Below are 23231 nucleotides of genomic sequence, written 5' to 3' on the forward strand. Positions count from 1 at the left end.
CTAGATGTGATGTGGGTGTTTTTTTTTTCTTTTTTTTTTTTTAAGAATGCAGGAGAAAAGGCTGAAGTATGCAATTTAATTTCTAAGACATTAGATTTTTTTCATCATAGAAAAAAAATGCATGCGAGCTAAGACCTCCTATGCCAAGTTTCAGCCTGAAATCATTATGGCCCTGAAAAAAAAAAGGAGTTTTATAATGGAAATATTGCCAGCTTCTCAATTATAGTGAAACTGGAAGATGTTACTAAAATAAAAATGATTTCATCTTGTAATCAGGCCTGGTTTAAGAATATTAATCAGGTGTTTTGTTTTGGTTTGCTTTGTGGTTTTTGTTTTGTTTTGTTTTTGCTGTTGTTGTTGTTAGCAGTAAAGTCCTTTCTTGTCATTCCTCACATCACTGCATTAACAACTGCACACAGCTGCCAGAACACGAAACTCATGTTTTTAAACAATTCTTACCAGCTTTCTTCCAGATCTCCTCTGGCACGTATCCAGACGCAGGCCTGTGAAGGAATTCCCGATGCGCGTCTATGAAAAGGATGGGAAGGGGGTGGAGAGAGGAGAGTACTGTAAGCACACTTGTGTCATTGTACAGAGTGAAAGTAAGCAATGCCCATTCTCCTGGCTTCTCTACAAAAACACAATTTTAAAAGGCTAAACATTTTACTTCTTGAAAATACACAAAAATAGCAAGGCCTGTCATCAGAGCCCAAGGAAAACAGGTCACTGGTCTAAATGCCCTGCATGCTCAAAGCCAAAGCAACTTGATTTCATTATACAATATGATGTTTGGGAACACTGTTCTCACTACTTTCTGACTATGGAGACTTCTATAGATATATTTTGTTAAAGAAAATAAATTGTATTTGGTAGTTTTCCTTTCAAGAGTCAATCAAATTGGTGGTTAAAAAATCAAATGTTCAGGTAATGTAATTTCCACAGAGCTCTGATTCTGCCACCTTTCTATGAATAGCAAGCTCCACTCTATGGCTAACCAGTTCTCACACTTAATTAATTCTTAAAAATCTCAGTGAGCATTAAAATTTTTCACACAAATTAGATCATATGGATTTGACATGGGTGGAAGCCAGAAAGACTCATTAGAATGGATTCACAGACATTCTGCTGAGCAAAGAGAATTAGCCCATGCTTTCCAGAAAAGGAAATGAAGTTCCACTTTAAATTAAATGCAGTGCTTACTATGCTTCTCAGATTTTAAAAGTTTAAGAAAACAACTAATAACAACTTTGATACAGGAATGCTAACTCCTAAAATAATATGTTCATGGAAATAACACAAAACATTTTATAGTACTTGTATATGCTCGAAAGTAAACAAAGTGCATACAGTCTTCCATAGCTAAAATATGCATTTCACGTCTTCCATATCGGATTTTCAATAAAAGCCTCCTTATATAGAAGAGTTCAGTAAGAAAAAAATCATTTTAACTTTTATAAAACACAATTATTAAACCCATGATAAATTCTGAGGAAAACTGAAAGTTTCTCTATGTGTAGAGTAAATGTTGAGTAGCATATACGTTTAAACAATACTTTATCTAATGGTTATGTTGAAGATCAAGACATTCAGTCCAGTCTCCTATATTTTATGGTGCTACACAATGTCAAAAATAAAGAGAAGCATGATCAGTTTAGCTAAGTATATGTTATTACATTTGAATGCTTTAAATACATTTGAATGCTTTGAATTCTTGCAGGGCACATAGATTATCAACTGGCAAGAACATTAGATTTTCTCAACTATTCTGAATTAGCAAAAATTTACTATAGCTTGGTAAGGAATATATGGAAACTATATCATCTTTGCAATTTTTTAATCTAAAATTATTCCAAATATTTAAAAGTTTATTTTCAAAAGCTTACACTCTGATGTCATGACTACTTAATAGGATGGACTGGAAATATCTATGCATTCTCCTGTGTGTATTCATTTCTATAAAGTAAATGACAAAAATAAAAACGCTTTTACTGAAGTAACTTTCATTCTTAAGGCGAGATAAAGCTGGTACATAAACAACCTAAAAGGAAATGTGATACAACTAATTAGATTTATCAAGATTATCTTCCTTACCACTATAACTATTTGCAGAAGAAATAAAGTGCAATCAAGTTCATATTTAGCCATGTGACACAGTACAACACAGAGATTTACTTATGACAACATTTAAAGACAACGTTTAAGGAGAAAAGACTTTAAGCACAATTTATTGGATAAGAATGAGAACAGATCTGTAAAGTCTGAGGAAAGAAAAAACATGACTCCAAAGTGGCAACTTTTTTTTCATTTATTGTGTTAAGAAGAGACCTGTAGTTTATAAAAAATTATTATTTTTTCATTATTATTATTATTATTATTATTTGAGACAGAGTCGTGCTCTGCTGCCCAGGCTGGAGTGTAGTGGCATGATCTCAGCTCACTGCAACCTCTGCCTCCCAGGTCAAGCGATTCTCGTGCCTCAGCCTCCCGAGTAGCTGGGATTACAGGCACATGCCACCAAGCCCAGCTAATTTTTGTATTTTTAGTAGAGATGGGGTTTCACCGTGTTGGCCAGGCTGGTCTCAAACTTCTGACGTCAGGTCACCCAGCCTCCCAAAGTGCTGGGATTACAGGTGTGAGCCACTATGCCCAGCCTATAAACATTATTTTTTGATTAAGTAGTCAAGTATTATGATAAAGAACAGGAAAGGAGATGTTTAGGTATCCAAAGTCCATGCATGAAAGATGCTAATTACCAGCCTCAGGCAACATAGGCTGAAGAAAGTTAGTTCTAGCGCCCAGTGAAGCAGCTATTGACCATGGAACACTGAGTATGTTAGTTTGTCCATGTCCTCAGATGCCTCATCTATAATAAAGTGAGGACAATACTACCATTATTTGAGAGCACTGCTGTGAGGATTGAAGGAAATACCTCCTATTACATACACATCCTAAACTCTCATCATCTGGTATTTGCTATTATCCTCATTATTATCATCATTACTATTACTACATGCTCTTGTAAGAATGGCTATATAATTATTTCCTTATAAATAACTAAGGTGAAGAGAATATTTTAAAGTTTATCTTTTCTCTCAATGTTAAAAAACCAAATACCACAAATTTTGAAGAGAACAAAGCCATTAAAGAAGTTTGGATTAAGCAATATACACCAAGTAATTTTTTAAACTCCCAGAATCTATGTCGCTTGGAAACAGAAAATATTTCTATAGTTCACAATTCACTGCCTTTGTCCTTGGAAGCAAAATCTTCAAATTTCTTAGATGACACTTTCAAAAATTTTACTTGAGCCTCACCCTTGAATGTTTATAACACCCAAATTGACTCAAATATTAACGTGCCAGGCTCAATTGACCTTCCACCTTCTATGGGCTGCACAGCAGGTGTCTTGAGGGTACATATACCACACTGGAAAGTTGTATAATGTTTCACCTTGGCTACATCTTCCTAAATTTCTCACTGACATATTGCCATGTCCACATACGCTCAAACTTTAACTGACTTAGAAACCCAATAGAAATGCTAAAGCCAATTATGCAAAAATTTTCTTAATGATAACCTACCTTCTAAAAGACGGTTTTTCAAAATAGCAGAATCTAAAGGGAAATAATCATATATACGTATTTTACAATATCCTCTCTAGTTCTAAGTTAGTGTACTCGATAAAGGTCAGGTCTACCAACAAAAAGAACAGAGTGATTGGTAGCAGGTGTACTCCTCAGAAATCTATTTGATACCCTGATAAATGCTACTTTATAGCTTCAGAAACCAAATGACTAATACATTTAATATCTCCTCTTCTGATTAAGCAGCAGCAATATCAGAATCTATATAGGGAAAACTGAGTTTGAAAAACAAAACAAGGGACAATTCTCTCCTAGGACTTCACTATTTTAGAATACTGGCTAATCTAGACACATCTACCTAAAACACCCTAAGATTCTAAGGCTTAGATTCTAAAGAAGCTAATTCTTAACCATTAACTCGTCAGCACCTATAAAATATAGATTGCTATAAAAAGGAATCATTGTTCTAAAATGTAGTGGTAAAAGCAAAGACAGAAGAATCTATACAAGATGGTTTAAAATGTGAAATGTGTGTGTGTGTGTGTGTGTGTGTGTGTGTATATATATGCAACCACTGAAAGATGAAAACATTATAGAAAAGTCCTTCTAAGTTAAGTCTAGCTTGCTTTGGGTTGCAAATTGCTTGGGGGGGATGAGAGGGGATGAGGATGAAGAGAGCCTCTTGAAAAAATTCATGTCCATGAAGAGAGGAGACCAGGTCATAGTGACAGAAAATGGTGTAAGAAATGTGAAAGAACAGAAAGAGCAATCTATGATGTATGAAAGAGATGGAAGATGCACTACACTTACGACAGGATGGAGACCATTGGATACTAGATACTGCAAGGGCCGCCATCAATATACATGAAGGGATGAGCTGATAGCCTTTGGAGAAGCAATGTGACCTCATATGACCCAGGACAGCAATGCTCAAAGCTTGGCAGCACCTAGGTATGGCCTTCATCCTGTAGTGGGCAGAGTGAGGCTATGATCATGATAATATCTATTACAAAAACCATCAAAAGAAAGAAAGAGTTAAGTAACTTTTATCTTTACAAATGCCACTTGCTTTTAAGGATAATACATTCAGAAATCTTCACCCTAGGTTTCAGAAGCCTAAATCCAACCTAGAAGCTAGCAACTGCTTTAGGATTTCCATTTTTTACAACAAACATACTTAATGCTCCAGGAAGTAACCATCTCCTCTTAATTTTAAAAGATGGACATATTTAACTAATAGTCCCTTATTTTTAAACCCAATACAGTTAAGTACAGTAGGCATTTGCATTATGAAGTCAGCTGAATGACTGAGAGATTAATTTCATGATGTGATTTAAAGAAATCAATACAAGGGTACAGAACTCCAAACATTTACATGGAAATATACACAGAATAACTTGTTTGTGTTTTTCATATTCTGAGAGTATAGAAGTTGAAATATTTCATTGGCTGGGAGAAATCTATTTTTCTATAGACTTGTATTATGAATTAGGGTCCCAAAGGTACAACAGATTTACTATATTTAAGACAGGAGTATTTTCTAATCCTGTGCCTATTAAAGTAGCCCACTGCTTAGAAGTACTTTGTAGATGAAAAAATACTCAATACACAATCTTGAATGCCAAGGAAAAACTTTACTAGTTTCATTTACCACTATTTTTTAAAGTTCATTTTATTTTTTAAATTTTTTAATTTTATTTTTTGAGACAAGGTCTTGCTCTGTTGCCCAGGCTGCAGGGCAGTGGCACAAACATGGCTCACTGTCACCTTGACCTCCTGGGCTCAAGGAAACCTCCCATCTTAGCCTCCTGAGCAACTAGGACCACAGGCATGCACCATCATGTCCAGCTAATTTTTCGATTTTTGGTAGAGATGGGGTCTCACTGTGTTTTCCAGGCTGGACTCAAACTCCTGGACTCAAGGGATCCTCTCACCTCAGCCTCCCAAAGTGCTGGGATTACAGGCATGAGCCACTACTCCCAGCAAAAAGTTATTTTTGAGAATGCGCATCTAAATAATAGTAACAGCTAAGCTATAACACATCTACTATGTGTCAGGCACTGTCTCATAAGTTTTTTACCTATTAACTCATTATACAGAAATGCTTATGAAATATGTATTACCATCCCCATTTTACACGAGGAAACTGAAGCACAAAGAGATTATGACCTGCCAAAGGCTGCAAAACTAATATGGAGAGGAATGAGTAATTTGAATCTAGAAATTCTACTGAGTTTGTGCTTTCAACCTTCATGCTAGATTTCCTGAGGATTTACAGAGCAATGAGAAATTCCATAATTCAATCATATGACAATCATAAAACTTGCCAGCTAGTAGTATTTTAAAATACTAATTCCTCTACCAACCCACTTGGGACAGGGGATGGTATTAATTCAACAAGCTCCTGAGCTACTAAGCTTTTTTTTTTTTTTTTTTTTTTCTTTTTTTTTAAGACAGAGTCTCATTCTGTCCTCCAGGCTGGAATACAGTGGTACGATCTTGGTTCACTGCAACCTCCTCCTCCTGGGTTCAAGCAATTCTCCTGCGTCAGCCTCCCGAGTAGCTGGGACTACAGGGGTGCACCACCATATCTGGCTAATTTTTTGTATTTTTAGTGGAGATGGGGTTTCACCCTGTTAGCCAGGATGATCTCAATATCCTGACCTAGTGATCTGCCCGCCTCGGCCTCCCCAAGTGTTGGGATTACAGGCGTCAGCCACCACTCCCGGCTCTAAGTTTTTTATGAATGCTAAGTTTGATTTTTCATTACACTTAAACAAAACTTTTTGATATTTCTATCTCTGGCAAGTACTAAACTCTTAACAAAACAGAGTGAAGGTATTTTCTAAATTTACTACGACATCATCACAATGTTCATACATTTTTTAAAAGCACAGAGAAAGTGTATTTATATTTGAGAATTTATGTCCAGTCCCTGACAATAGCCTTAAACCTATCATTAGAAAAAAATTTTGGCCAGGTACAGTGGCTCACGCCTGTAATACTAGCACTTTGGGAGGCCAAGGTGGGCAGATCCCTTGAGCTCAGGAGTTCAAAACCACCCTGGGCGACAAGGCAAAACCCCACCCCTACAAAAAATACAAAAAAATTATGTGGGTGTGGTGGCAGTCACCTGTAGTCCCAGCTACTTCGGGGGCTGAGGTGGGAGCCCAGGAGGTCAAGGCTGCAGTGAGCCAAGATTATGCCACCACACTTCACCTTGAGTGACAAAGTGAGACCCCGTCTCAAAAAAAAAAAAAAAAAAAAAAAGATGTGGAAGACTTCTAGAAAACAAAGAGAGAACACACAGATACAAGACAAACTACAGAAAGATTCTAGAATAGTCAAAAGCTAGTAAAAAGGAAAGTAATTTAAAAGAAAAATGTCAGGAGCCAAGAGAGTGACGTGACAACATTCTGAGAGAAAAAGGAACCAAAGACAAAGAAAGGAAAAAGATCTACTACGGAGATTCTGACAAGCACTTCAGAAAACATACAAAGTGCTAACCAGCAACTGCCTCTCTATACATATAAAAGTAATTCTACTTCATGGTCAAATCTGTCAGTTCTGATCACATTATCTTGCTCTTCTTCTGTGAAGTATACCATGTAATAAAACTTAAATGTAAAGTAAGTCATACTTTGAAAATAGAGACAGCTGTGTTAAAATTTGCTTTCTAATTTTGTTAAGAGTTGGATATTTGGAGTTCTCCCTGGAAAGTAAATGAGTAACAACAGTAAATATAATAAATATCTATTATTTCAAGAAAACCTACTTTATGAAAAGTCCTTCAAGATGTCAACTTGCATTTTATTTAAAGAACAGAAATACCAATATGAATTCAGTGTATACTCAGTTACTCAGTGTTAAAAACTGTTTCAGAAGTTATTCAAAAAAGAGATTTTAGTATCTTGGGAAAACCCTTTTTTTTTTTTTTTTTTTTTTTGAGACAGAGTCTTGCCCTGTCATCCAGGCTGGAGTGCAATGGCGTGATCTCGGCTCACTGCCACCTCCGCCTCCCAGGTTCAAGTGACTCTCCTGCCTTAGCCTTCCAAGTAGCTGGGATTACAGGCATGTGCCAGTATGCCTGATTAATTTTTTTTTTTTTTTTTTTTTTATCTTTAGTAGAGAAGGGGTTTCACCATGTTGGCCAGGCTGGTCTCGAATCCCCGACCTTGTGATCCGCCTGCCTCAGCCTTCCAAAGTGCTCGGATTACAGGTGTGAGCCACTGCGTCTGGCCAGGAAAACTCTTAAAATTCAATTAGCAATAGATTAATTGAGTTATTTTACTAACCCCCTATACTCACTTAATACTACGGATATATTTCAAAAGTGAGAATGGGATTGAGTTTAACAAGCACAACACATCAGTCATGAAAGTTACATTCTTCTCTGTGAAGTCCCCAAATATAATTTTAAAATGCTAAGAATGTGTGTATGACTAAACATTCCCAGTGTTTCCAAGTTAGGGATATAAGTAGGGCAATATTTTGAACCAAAGATATCTTCTATAATATATTCCGAAGGTCTCATTTGAGACCAGACAGTAGTTTAAGAAGCAAAAGAATTAGGCTAAAAGAAATACATACCACTGGGGATATGGAGATCTAAATGTATATAAAGATATAGACATATCCATAGATTTATCTGCACACGTGCACTCCATTAAACACTTTCCAGCCACAGAAAATAGATTTATCAGCCAATAATCTCCAATCCTTTCACTACACACATCAATTCATTCAACTCCAAAGCCTGGAAGAGGGACTTAGAAAGCACTTAACGTAAATGATTGTGGCCCATAATTACAAACCACCTGTCCTCTTATTTACAGCCATAGCTCTGTCTCAGAAAATAGTACACAAGGCTGAAAGAATCAGCTAGTAAGGATGTACAGTGAAAAAAACTGTCAAAACACTATTGGATGCTAAAACTTGCACACTGCAGAGTTCTACACAGATTTTCTCTAAAGTTATAATAGTATCTTAATGGCAACTTAGGATTCTGTGTCCATAAAGAACATAATGTCTTAATGTTGTCTATAAACAAAGAAATTAAATGCTGTACCCTTTGACTAATATAACTTACAAAAGCTTAAAGCCAAACAAACATCTCAGGTTTAACAAAAATATAAATCCACTGAACATCACTAAAAATAGTACAGTTTGCGTACTTTTAAAAAGGAGTTTTTTAAAACCAAGTGTATTTTGGTTATGTAACAGGGACAATGAACCTCTCTTCCTGGAAAACATGATATACACCTATATCACCAGAATCTGACTGTAGCATTAGTGACTATACACAAAATGGCCCTTGTTCTATGTGCTGATAACTCACTTAGGTATGAAGTCTGATCAATTTTGGAGATGTTTCTTTTACAGTGGATGGCAGATGATAGCAATCTGGTCAGTTTGGTCAAATGAATTGAGGTAACTATCCTATGGCCTTAACACTAGCTATTCCCTTGCCTTCTTCCACTAGACCCAAAGGCCCCCAAAGAAAGAAATGAAGACTCTTTTTCCTTCATTAGAATGCCTAGCACAATGCCTGGCATATAGTAAGCACTCAGTAAATAAATACTGACTCAATGAATCTGTTCAATAGAATAAGCCAAACTAGATGTTTTAACTCCCTAAGTTTTATTTACTTCAAGGCTCTCAATTTTTGCCTAGACTGGATAGTTATAAATGTCTCCTCTGTCCTAAGCAAATCTCTCATGATTAATCAATTTTTGTTCATAATAAGGAAATAAACACAAGACTTTTTTTCCACTCTGCTCTAAATAGTTTGGTTTCGACCAATACAAGCTCAAACCAAATGTAATTCTGTTTTCGCTGCTTGCCCTACTCTGACCTGACAAATACAGTTTTGCCTTTAAAATATGCTTTAGAATAATATTTGTTAGGTAAATTAAGTGACTTAGACTCTTCCATTATTTAATACTTATGACAATAGGCATTCAGCATTCAGAGATTAGCAAAAATCTACAAACCTAAGTGCATAGAAAGCTACACTGGCTGAGAACAAATTGAAAACAATAATGTGATCAATAGACAGATCATATACTTCAAGTTTTTAACTTTTGATAATCAGTCATAATACTAATGAGGCCAAAGTTATGAGCTTAATCTGCACATGTTTTGCAGCATGGACAGTACTCTAACTTGAATTAGCAGATGGGTATGGGGTTAATCACATAAGAGAATATAAGAGAACAAGAATCCACAGAAATCCATCTCCCTAAGTTTACTCAAAAAGTATTCACACGTAATAGGCGGTAATGTCAGCGACAAAACCATATTATTAATTTAGGTAAAAGTTCACAGGCCACACAAAAATTCTTTGAGGTTGACGATTTCTTTCAACATATATGGGATTATATTCTATCTATAACCCCAACAATTCCCAAATATCAATAAGTAATACAGTTACATACTAACATTCCATTTCTAAGGCACAACTATATTATGAGTCCCATTATAAAACTAGAATTAATACAATCATGATCAAGTAATGCAAGTTAAGATCAAATCAAAGGAAGAGTGCTGCATCGGTATCATTAATTTAAAAATAGCTGTAGGCAAAATATATAGTTTTTAGGTCTCTCTGGGCAGGGGCTGTTGAGAAAAAAGTTAAAAAAAACATATATATATATACACACATATATATGTGTGTATCTGAGATTCAACTAACAAACAAGATTGTCTTATGGGCTGTTTCTTGAATTAATAATTTGAAACATACATCCTCGTGTGCAGTGCTAACATTGGTAGGCAGTGGCAGAATTCACTAGAGACCTTGATGGAAGTGTCTAAGCCCCAGGCCCACTCCCTGAGATTGTTTTTGCTATTTTGAGGCATTTTGAAGGAGCGCAAGTTTTAGTTAAGCACATGAAATTCTGGTTCAGTGCGGAAACTCTGCCATCAGCTCAATACATTTACCTGGAAAAGGAATTTAAGTTTTGTGGCAATCTCTGTCTATGCCAATCTGCCCAAATTCCTAATAGACAGATAAGACATATTGGAGGATATGTAAATTGTTTATTGTCTTAAAATTCCTTGCATATCCTTTAATTTTAAAAAGAAGTTAAAAATAAAGTCAGCATTAACAGCATAAGAAATATGTGTTCGAGATACCCATCTGAAGAAAAGTTACCTAGTGTAACTGGGTCTGGGTTGACGGGACTCTGCTGCCTGGAGTGACTGCTGCTACTGCCGCCACCTTTTTTTAAGTCCTCGGCATCACTGTATCGCCGGATCCAGTAATTCAATTCTTCCCGGTCTGCTTCTTGACACCGCCTTAGTACGGTGAGAGATCGCCTTGTTTTTTCTACCATGTCCATTATGCAGTTTAACAGCTATGTGGGAAAGGGGAGAATAGGGAAGAGCGTATAAATCATCACAATTAAAGATTTTACTGAATAGTGAAACAAACCATTTCAGGACAATGAAGGAAGCAATTTTATCCCTGAAGTTTTTGGTCTAGTATTTTCTACAGCTAGATTTGAAATTCAGAGCCAATAGATGAGAAAATTCTATGGGAATGAGAAGAGAGATGTATGAACACAAGACAGAAGGGAAATTTCACCTGAAGGCACTATAGCCAGTAAATCCACCTCTCTAAATACTAATCCCATTACTTTAGAAATTAAATAACCTTTTCACAATAAAACAGTAGCCCACTGATCTGGCTTTGAGAATTCCTTTCCAAGATCTAAACATTTCTCTTAAGTGGCTTTCATATCAATTTAGAAATCAAATTCTACATTCTACTTCAAATATTCTCGCTCATTATTTTTTTCAAGGATAGCAGGAAACACAGTACCTTCAAAGGATCACCAAGCTTTTATTTTATCACATAACCTCACTCCAGTTGTTTTCCAAACATTTTTTAATCCCAAATGATTACTGATGTCTTACGTGGTCAAGATGTTTCCACTCTTCTGCCCATTCTCTGTCTGTTAGTCTGTGATCAATCATTTCTTCTTGACGTGTGCCATGCAACCCTACAAAAATAGAGAAGGCTGAATAACCCTAAAGTGTTCAGTATACAACCCATACACACACAGACTCACAGTAAGGACTATGTGGGCAAACTCAATGATGTAAAAATACATTTGATTTTGAATGGAGACATGATTCAGAATTACCTAATAGGTTCCTCACAGAATGATAAAATACGAGAACTAGAAGGAATTTCAGAGGTCAGCTGGTCAGAAGACTTTATTTTACACACAAGAGACAGTTAAGTGACACCAAGCCCACAGCTAGTTATCCACACAACACTCTGTAAGTAAAAATACATTCTAACTCTTAATAAATACAAGAAACCACAAGTAGACATTAAGTGGTTTTTAAAGCATTGACGTCCTGCATTAAAAATAAAGATAGCATAAGTCATTTTACATGGGAAGGGACATGCTTTCCCAAAACAAGCATGGTAAATTTTTCCATATTTCAGCCTTGTATAAATGAATACAATCCTAACACATATACTTACATGACAAAATTAGAACATGAAGAGAAGGCTTGTATAATATGGAGCTACATATACTCATTTGGTTTACCAAAAAAATAAAAAATAAAAGTAAATTGGACATCCTTCATTACAAAATTAACATACAAGATATAATTTGACAAATATCATAAATCCAAGTGAACCAACTGAAAATCCTAATTTGAAGTCCATAAGACTTAATGCTCTTTAGCATCATAATTAAGATACCACTATGAAAAGGTAATATATAAGTGTTTACCAAGTGAGCACCAGTATTAACGAATTTAAGCAGTTAGCTAGGATGCTCATTAAAATAGGAAGTAAATGTGTCTCACTAAAAAGATGGGCTGAAAGGTTCCGATCAGAGAAACCTGGAAACATGTTGTTCCTCTTACATATTCACTTTATATTCTGTTGAATAGGAAAGTCATTGAGCTGTGGCATTATTTTGCAATTTAAATGAACAAAACTATTATTTTTGGTTACCAATTCTCAAAATGTTACTCTGAACAGCAAATAAGGTTTCTTATAGTTTGGGTTTCTAGATAACTGGGCTAACTCTCTGTGGAACTTATGTAAGAATTAAATGACCAAACGAGTTATAAGACACTGAATTTTACTTTTTGTGAGATTTAAGTGGTTAGAAATCCCTTTTTTTTGCTGATGTACACAAATAAAGATGAGTCACATGACTCTGTTCAGCCAACCATGTGAAGAGATTTCATTTACAACTGATGGAAGTGAACAAATTTATGACCACCCTTTCTCAGACTAACTGAAAAGCTAAATGCAAGATGCTTTGTACCACTCCTGTCCAATTAGAACATATTCTAAGATATATTTTAAAAGTTAAAATTGTCAATGCCACCTATTGGTTAAAAAGTAAAAGTGCAAATATGTTTTATTAATTTGCATAATATAAACACATTGGGAAAAATAGTACTTAGTTACTGCTCTGTTGTGATTATTTCAAGTTGAAATGTTTGCAAATATGTAATTTTTGTTAACTTATTTGTTGCCTGTGTTTTAGGGAAAAACCACTACTGTTAAAATTAGTCACCACAGAAAATAACCAGAAAGTGATAAGGATATAAATGTGACAGTGACTTCCATGTTAGAGGCATCTGAATATTTGCCTTTAAGGACAAGAATTCCAGAGGTCTCAAAAGCTTGAAAAATTCAGCAGAACAAATCAGTAATGACACAAGCTGTAACGCCTGGAGTAATATTAATGAGCAACAGGACATCTGTGGTAGTGGGATTTCAGCATTTGTGAAACAGTACTAAGCTTCATCTCATTTAAAAAAAATACTAAGTGTATTAGAAACATGTTTGAGCTCAAGTACTTGCTGAAAAAATGTAAGATTCATTTGCTGCTTTTGAACACTGAAAGTCATTTGTTAGATATAATCAAATCTTTAAAAATAAAAAATAAATCAAGATTTTACATTTACTAATTTCTCTATTTAAGATACTTAAATATTCAGCAGCACACAATTTTTATTTATAGTCATAATACCAGAGGGATGTACCAGGGGAAAATAGCTCATAATCATTAAATAGCTCATAATCACATTTTCATTTGTGGGAAATTTGACACTAATGTTGAGTCTTAACTAGTTATTTTGTTTTAGAATATTTTGACTAGGCTAAAACTCTAAGCTTACTTATAAACTAATGCCACTAACAGGTTACTTTACTGAAGGATTCTAGTGAGTATATGTCCCTACACATAATAGGCATTTATAAATCGTACCAGACTAAGTATATCTTTATGACAATTTTTATATTCTCAAAATGGCAGCCTGATGTAATACCATAATTTGTTGCTCATACATCAAGATTTTATTTTACATTAACACACACTAAACTCTGCCAGACTTTAGGGATGGTTTAGTAGCTGCACATATTTATAGAGATTAGCACTATTAGTTTTATAAGCTAATATAATTAAAAGGTAAGGAACATGGTCTGAAGAAAATCACATAAAACCAATGGATACAGATATAATTCATAAAGGGATATTTTACATTACTTGATGAAAACATAATCGTTGCACATAAGTGTAATTACTTCCTTGCTGATTACTGTATAGTGCACTGGAACTAATATTTCACAAAATAGCACCTGCTGCCTAAGAAACAGGCCATTTGCTAACACATCTACAAAATGGGATCCCTTGAATTGGTCTCACCACGACCTGATGACTCCACTGCTATTTAAAAACATGCAGTCATGGTTTTCAGTACTTAAGTCATAAATAAATGCTAAGGCTTTGTGTAGAAGGGAATTGTTATCACATTTGATTTTGGGGTCCAAATATCAATCCAGATCAAGAAATAGCATAACCACCTTTGAAAGCTCTTCAGAAATGGTACCTGCGAGAACATTAGACAGATTGGCTATTAAGAAAGCACAAATTATATGCTTAGTCATTTGTCTGACACACTATATAAACGTAGAAATTACTGTTGTGGAGAACCAGAACTACTAATTTACTATCTTACAACCAAAGCTTCAATCGCCCCTCCCCTCATCCTGACTCTTCCTGCTTTCTAAACATTTGGGGTGTTGGGCGTAGAAAGGCAAAAAAGGCCCTACACGTGGAGCCCCTGTTTGCTAGCAACATACTTGGAAATCAAATGTAAACTTTACATATTAAGACTCTCTCTGCCTGTGGCTAAAAACAAAACAAAACAAAAACCACTATCACTGTAATCAAGTAGTGAATAACTGGCTAGCTACATTCCCCAGAATTCTGTATCCTCAGCTCTGTTTTTGGGTTTTCTACTTGCACTTCATCCCCTGCTCTTTCTAGTGTACTGGCCACTAAGTCACCCGCATCAGGAAAGTTTGCCAGCAATTCGTTACAAGGTAGAGAAAGTCCTGTTGGTGGGTGATGTGGACACAGGAGATGGAAAAAGAAGAGGAGACTCACTATTGCTCTCAGTTAGACTCATCACTAATTAAGAATTGAAGGCACTCCAGTAATAGTGTACTTACTAATAACCCTCTGATACACTATCATCTCCACCACTGAACCACTAATCATATGTTTAAAAACTTACCTTGTTCATCTTCTCTCTCACTTTTCATGGTAGACATTTGTTCTACAGAAGGCAATGTCTTCAAAATGCTTTACTACTTCTTTTTTTTTTTTTTTGAGACAGGGTCTTGCTCTGCCACCCAGGCTGGGGTGCATGGTGTGGGGTGCAGTGGCATGATCTCATCTCACTGTAACCTCTGCTTCCTGGGCTCAAGCAATCCTACTGCCTCAGCCCCACAGGTAGCTGGGGCTAAAAGAGTCCACCACCATGCCTGGCTAATTTTTTAATTTTAGTAGAGACGGGATTTTGTCACAGTGCCCAGGCTGGTCTCAAACTCCTGAGCTCAAACTCATCTACCCATGTCGGCCTCCCAAAGTGCTGGGATTATAGGCGTGAGCCACTGCACCCAGACAAAATGCTTTACTTCTAATAGTTTTATGCAAAGAAGGAATGAACACAGGGAAATAGAACACATATTTGCCCAAATTCACTTCTTCAGTATTCCGATCCTTGACCCCAAATTGTCAATATTAACTTCAATCACTGGCATTTTCAAGTAAACAAAAGTACCAAATCATTCCTCAGGAAACATCTGTGAAGCCACAGATAGCATACCATATCATACTTTGGAAATATGGAATATCATGGAGGCTCGAAAAAAATCAAAATAAACGTAGAGACTATCTGAAACAAAAGACACAATGCAAGAAAATAAAGTGATTTTTAAAAATATTTGTGGCAGGCAGACTGCATATGAAGTCTCGTGTTAAAAGAGAATTCAAGCTAAAAATTTATTTTGCATTTGTTACAAACACAATTGAGGGTCTTGTATTAATATAGATGCCCTCCTCCAAAGAAATTTAGTGCACTGTCTTAAAGAATACAAGTGATTAGGAGAGAGACAGCGCACAGCTGTTGAAAAGTCTATTAATACCAATCAAGTTTTTTTCATAAAGGAGACAATATAAAGCAAGATAAGATAAGATAATTTTTATCCCTATCACAGATTTCAAGCCTCAAGTTCAGTTCAGAAGTAATGGTGCAAGTCTTCAAGCACCCAATCCCATAAGAAGTGAACAGATCCTTCAGTCTTACCCATAGGTCTGTTTCTGTCCCTGAGGTCCCTGTGGCTGGGGTGTCGATAGGAGTCCCTGTAGTGGTGGGCAATGGCCATATCATCCAAACGGTAATGCTGAGGTGGAGGTGGGGTGGGGTGAGGCAGGCCATTGGGCTGGTAGGATAAGCCGTTATTTGGACTGTACCGCTGGCCTGGGCTAATAGTGCATGGTCGCTTGCTTGGATGTTCTGAGTGCAAAGGCTCTCTGTCAAAGCCATTTTCTTTGGTTCTAAGAGGGAAAAAACAAGAGTTTGTTTCATCATCGATTCAGAAATCAGCACAGTTCAGTCACTCATATTTGAGCTTGGAATAAAGACAGAATATTTTTTATTGACCAGAAACCTAAACTCAGCTTCCCAGAAAACATACGGGAATTCACTGAGACCTGTGTCGAGACCTAAATGATCATAAGCCTGCAGATAGGAGAAAATGCTTCACTTCTCATCAAATTAGCAAATATCTTTTCAGTTGAAGCTCATGTGGTTAAGTCACAAACAAGAGGAAACTCAAGTCTCCTGTAGATAACATTTTCATTCAAAAAACAGTGCTTGATTTCTAACAAGTTACCCTAAGACCGACTATATTTGATGAAGAATCATCAAGGTAAAACATCACCACTCTCTTGATGAACACTTGAGCTACACCTATTCCACTTGGTCTCTGACATCTGTGTCAGAGAACATCTAAGAACTGTGTTGTTCAATACATTAGCTACACGTGGTTGCTTAACTTAAAATGTAAGTTACTTAAAATTAAATAAAGCTTAAAATTCAGTTCTTCAGTATCAGCAGCCACATTTCAAGTGCTCAACGGGTACGTGTGGCTGGTGGCTTCAGTAGTGGACTGCACAGATATATAACATTTCCATCATCACAGAAACTTCTACAGGAAAGTAAGGATCAAACCAAGTGAACACAGCATGCAATGCAATGTCTGGGACCCTGACACTATCTTGAGTCACCAAGGTAATCAATCAGCAGTCATACAGAGCTAGCCTGGACTAGAAGGAAGATCTAGGTCATTATTTTATTTTAAAGTTGAGGAAACACATACACAGAGAGCTAATGTATCCTGTCTGGGGTTATCAGGTTATACGGCAGGACGGGAACACCCTGACGACACATCACCATGTGATGCACAAAACTCTGAACTTGGCTTTCAGAAGGAATGCATTCTATAAATAAGACCTGATAACTAGTCACGATTCCTTGATTCTCAAATAAATGTAGGACTCAAGAAGTAATTTCTGGCTGTATATACTTCTACTGCTTAGAGACTAGCCCCTAATATATTCAATAAGATAGAAACAAACCATATTTAACTTTGACTGTAATCACTGCTCCCAAACTTACTTTTTACTTACAAGACCGGCACTCTTATCTTTAGACAGGTGGTAACATCTATTTTCTCAGGGACATTTTCTCATAAGAATTCTACTGGTTCACAGTGGCTACAGACTTCTACATGCCTTCTTTATTTTAGGTAGTAAAATAACAGCATAGAGGCACTTTTTCTACTTTCCTGGCATCTAGTGACAGCATCTAGTCTTTGTCTGATAATACTAGAGCAATCCAGGTGGAAACTGAATCAACAACAGAGATGATCAGGGGCAACAGGATTCTACAATGAAACATCCTTTATGCCCCTTTAGGGTGGGTCCCGCAGTGACAATTCATACACACCAGGTTGAGAAGAATAAAGGACTTAGAGACAGAAGGTAAAGACATAGAAAGAACTGAGGGTAAATCTTCAGAGTTTTATGTTAAAGAACATGCCCACTACATACTAAGAGGGATGCACTATTCTGAATAGACTGGCCAATATTGGAAATGATGGCAGAGCATAGCCCCCAAGGGAGTGGCAGCCAGGAATCCTAATGCCACTCCCATCAAAGTATGTGTCTACACTAAAACATACTGACTCCTTACATATTGATCATTGATATCAGACTAAAATATCCAGTGTAGCTGAGACATTACCTAATTGCATTGCTTTAAAATAATTTTTAAAAGTGAACTGAAACATTCTAGATACTGATTTATCTTCTAAGAGTATACCCATGTGATTCAAATCTGTATTTGCATATCCTACAAATTTCTAAATAATACACTTCAATATTCAATGCATATTAGCATAAATCAGTTGGAAAATACTGAAGACTATTAGCGGCTGTGAACATAATGCTAACATAGCACCTACCTTACTGGCAGTGTGGTGTAGTGGAAAGAGCATTGGACTGGGAATCAAGAGACCTGAGATCTAGTCCTGGCTCTTCCATGACTAGCTGTGTGACCTTGGGCAAGTCACTTAACCTCTCTAGACCTCAGTTTATTAATCTGTAAAATGAAAGGGTTGGACTAGATCAGTGGCTTTCAAACTGTGCCACCTGAGGTGCTTAAGGGATTTTGTAGGCAATGAAGAACTTTTCCCCCAAAGAATCAAGATTCTCAAGATGTAAAGTGCCAGAGGAACCCACTTCTTATTATCTGTGTTAATCATCGGGGTTCCACTTAAGATTTCATTTTTAAAGGAAAAAGTCTGTGGCTAAAATCAAGTTTGAAAACCACTAGACTAGAAGATTTCTGCAGTCCCTTTTAGTTTGCAAACTCTGCAATTCAAGTATTTTATATTTACAGCTAAATACCATAGTTACACAGATCAAAACACACAGTGCTGATAGTCCTCTGCCCAAACCATAAGTACCTAAGGCAATCACCTTAGCCAAGTTCTCTGTTCCTTGGTTTGAACAATTTATTATTTATACCTTATTTTTTGTGCAAAAATTAGGAAACATCCTCTTAGTGCAGCCCCTGTAGAATTTCTAAATAATGAAACATCTTTCTTTGACCTATTTGGGTCAAACCACTCCAACTTACTAGTTTTCTCTCTCCTTGATCAATGAAAACAACAACAACATTGGAATAATTTTTACAATTTTTAAATGGTTAGATACGCTATTTATCTTCATCCTTAGTGGAACCCTTTGTTCAGTGCTATTACTTCAATGACCCAATTAAATGGGAGGAAAAAAGCATTATTTTTTCCTAAAGCAAGGGCAGTAATGTCCTAAAAGGCAGGCTAGGGCCCGAGTCTGTTCTCTCATTTCAATCAGGTCTTACTGTCCTATCCTGGGGCCCATCACCCTGCTAGCTACTGAAATAATAAAGCTCATGACCTCACAAGGGTAGTTTACATTCTAACAGTTGTGAAACATTAACACTTGCAGAGGTGTGGTGACTAATACCTGTAGTCCTGGCACTTTGGAAGGCTCCAGGAGGAAGGATTGTTTGAGTACAGGAGTTTGAGACCAGCCTGGGCAACATAGTGAGACCTTGTCTCTACAAAAAATAAAAAAATTGGCTGGGCATGGTAACGTACACCTGTAGTCCTAGATACTCAGGAAGCTGGGGCAGGAGGATCACTTGAGCCCGAGATCGAGGCAGGAAGCTGGGGCAGGAGGATCACTTGAGCCCGAGATCGAGGCTGCAGTGAGCCATGATCATACCACTGCACTCCAGCCTGAGCAACAGAGTGAGACCCTGTTTCAAAAAGAAGGGGAAAAAAAGAAAATACAAAAACTTCCACTGTCCACAAAAATAAAGCTATGAAGCGTCTCTCTGGTGCTTCCTCAAATTACTAATGTCTACTTATAAGGCCAGTTCTATTCAAAGCATGTATGTTCAGAAGGGTAACTCAAACAATTGCCATTTGTCTGTCTGCTTCTTAGAAATGCCTACACCTACCTATATCTCATTTGCTTGGGTGAACTCCATATTTGCATTCTTCGTTGCCCTTTTCAGTGTATTAGGCAAAATTAGCAAAGACTTTTCATTGTCCCATACCAGTATACTCATGAAATAACTCAAATTCTAGTCGAAATTTGAAGTGAGAAGTCTGTTATGTCTTAAGTATTTCTGAAAGATTTTATTTGTTTTTTAAGTCTACCTGAGGATGTTCTATCTCCTTACCAGGAGACATTTTCCTCAACACAATCTAACCACTTCCACATTTAGATCCCAATCGTTTCTCTCTCGAGGTTTAATGTTCTAAGGGCAGGGGATCCTTAGGACCCAGTTGTGTGATCTCCAGTTACCATCTTTCTGGCTTCAGTATTCTGCTCAGTGAAATGGGACTAATAGAAAACAACACTTGTAGAAACAAATTAAGAGGCAACCTAATTTATACTTTACCCCATCTCAGGCTCTTTTTTTCCCCAGCTCCTCAATAACAGAAACTGTAAACTATTAGGAAAAGAAAATAAATGTCCTTTAAAAACTACATGAGGCTGGGCGTGGTGGCTCATGCCTGTAATCTCAGCTGTTTGGGAGGGTGAGGTGAATGGATCACTTGAGGTCAGCAGCTTGAGACCAGCCTGGCCAACATGGTGAAACTCCGTCTCTACTAAAAATACAAAAATTAGCCAGGTGTGGTGGAGCATGCCTGTAGTCCCAGCTGCTCGGGAGGCTGAAGCAGAAGAATCACTTGAACCTGAGGCAGGGAGGTTGCAGTGAACCAAGATCATGCCACTACACTCCAGCCTAGGTGACAGAGCGAGACTCCATCTCGAGGAAAAAATAAAAATAAATAAAAACAAAAACTCTACACGAAATATTTTTAAAATGATGATTAGCTAGTGTGTGCTGATAATCCCTTAGTAACATTTATATAAAACAGTGTAACATTCAAGGAAACGGGGAAGTATGAAAAAACCATCATAAAATCATGACAATAAGTAGAACAAGAGGACAAATCTCCATGGCAGTGTAAGTTTTTTTCTCTACATTGACATTTTTTTTTTAATGTGAGGAAATACCACTATAAATATTGTTTTAGGGGAAGGCAAATTGATAGAGCACAATAAACCTAAGAAAGAAGAAACTTAAATTCTAATATTCATCCTGCTATTTATTTATTTAAATAAATTGTGTGCCTTACGCCCTCACTTATCTGAGTTTTGACAGACATTTCACAAGTCCAAACTGGCCTCATTTCTCTTTTGCTTTCTGACCATCTTCTACCTATTACCCAAGTAGAAACTTGAAGTCACTCTACAACTTTCTTTTCCAAATCTAAGTCCTATTGCTGATCTCAAGCATCTCTACACGGGTCCCTCCTTCCAGTCCCAGGATAACTTTGTCTTGGCCCTTGTCACACCACGGTGCCACTTTGCCAGTATCCCCCAGAGTCACGGGCCCCAGATTTGTTTGCTGTTTGTCTCAGCAGCCCAGCCAAGTCCCATCCCTAGACTGTAGTTCCTTGAAAAATGAGTAGGAGTGAGACACTGGGTCTAAAATTCTTTTAAGACCAGGCATTGAAGATTTACTTTATTTTATTCTTATATTTTAGAAGTCTGTATCTAAATCTTAAGATGGTAGTTCTATTAAACACAGACCAAAGACCTTAATAACATCAAAGACATCTTCCTTTCCTTTTCTAACACGTGCAGTTTAAGACTGCCATAGAAGGACTAGACATTGAATCGGGGCGGGGGGAGGGCAATCATTCTCATCATCATTATTTTTAAAACATAATTCAGCAAAGGGTCTCTTCAGAAATGGTTACGAAAGAGGTGACTTTAGATATGAATTTCACATAATACACTTTTATTGATACTGAATAAGGTATTGAAACAAAATACATTACAAACTCCCCAGTGCCCTTAAAAAGAAAATCAAACTAAAGGAGAGAAGCACCTTTAATCTCTCCATTGCTAAACAACCACCTAGGAGTGAGGACTTTCTGAGCAATGTGCTAATACTTCTAGAAGTAAATAAGAGGCAGGTGGATACTTGCCACTCCAGACACACAAACGTGATGCCCAGCCCTTCAAGGATTGCAATATGCAGGTTGGGGGAGCCATCTGAGCCTTCCCTCCAGCAGTGAGAAGGTGGAATGCTTCCGTCACATGTCTGAAGCTGACCATCTGCTCAACAGTTAGGCTGTCTGTTAGTGGCCATTCCCCTTGCCTTCTCTGATCTCTGCCACTGCTGAAGTATTCCGTTTCTGCTGCTCCTGCTGTTTGGAACTCTGCTTGCTTATTCGAATCTGTCATCTGTATGTTTCTATTGGAGCCCTCCAGTTTTTTCTGGTCAGTGAACCAATCACTGCATTTGGTTCCTGGGCTGTCTGTGACTGTTTTTATTGTATTTCAGAGATGCATTTTTTTAACCAAATAAATAAATAAAGATGCCCGGAAGAGAGACCATTTAATACACTACTAAAAATGACTGCATTAAGTTTAATTTGAATTATTTGATCAATAGTGGTTTTTGTTCTGTTTGTAGTGTTCTGCTTTGATTTAGGCACCCAGTATGTGCAATGCACTATCCTGTACTTCAGTGGCAGTACAAAGATGACAGAAACATGGTCCCTCAACCTTCCATAAGATTATTATTTAGGGCAGACTTTAATTCTTTACCATTAAAATGATTCAATTGGAGGTACAAGACTTCTATACTTTCATATAGGACATGTATACAGAAGGTACCATTAAAAACAGAACAAATGTGGTATGTGAGAGCAGAGTGAGAGATTACTCCAGAATGTGTACTCAAAAAGACAGAGGTTTTGGAGTCACATGGACTTGGCTTCAAATTGTGGCTATGCTATTTGCTGGCCATATGAACTCAAGAGGCTGAATCTCCTAAGAGCCTCAGTGTTTCTGCCTGCAAAATGGGAAATGATTATCCAAAGCTATGGAAAGAACTATAGGAAAGAATCTAAGAAAAGAGCCTAACATGAATTTGGCATTCAATAAGTTAATCAAAGCACTCTGTTTTCAAGCAGGAGCATTCAGAGGCTAACGGTACAGAATCACGGCTATGAGAGCATGGGCGTTTGAGTCCGAGAACCTAGGGTCAGAATTCCATTAGGGCTTCTGACAAGCCATGTGACTTCACACACATTATTTGGCCTTCTTGAGTCTATGTCATAGGATTGTGAGGAAATGAATGCTATATGTTAGTCTGTCGATTATTTAGCACAGG

General features: G+C 37.0%; 1 protein-coding gene across 1 annotated transcript in view; it reads right to left on the minus strand.

Moving 5' to 3' along the window:
* The window catches only part of RUNX1T1 (RUNX1 partner transcriptional co-repressor 1), a 143221-nt gene that overhangs the window by 21765 nt on the left and 98225 nt on the right, over positions 1–23231 (minus strand). Inside the window, 4 exon segments of the mRNA XM_015145689.3 lie at positions 460–528; positions 10741–10942; positions 11505–11590; positions 16224–16474. Coding sequence (XP_015001175.2) covers positions 460–528; positions 10741–10942; positions 11505–11590; positions 16224–16474 — 608 coding nt within the window.

The sequence above is a fragment of the Macaca mulatta genome, chromosome 8 (assembly GCF_049350105.2).
Source record: "Macaca mulatta isolate MMU2019108-1 chromosome 8, T2T-MMU8v2.0, whole genome shotgun sequence".
Classification (NCBI taxonomy): Eukaryota; Metazoa; Chordata; class Mammalia; order Primates; family Cercopithecidae; genus Macaca; species Macaca mulatta.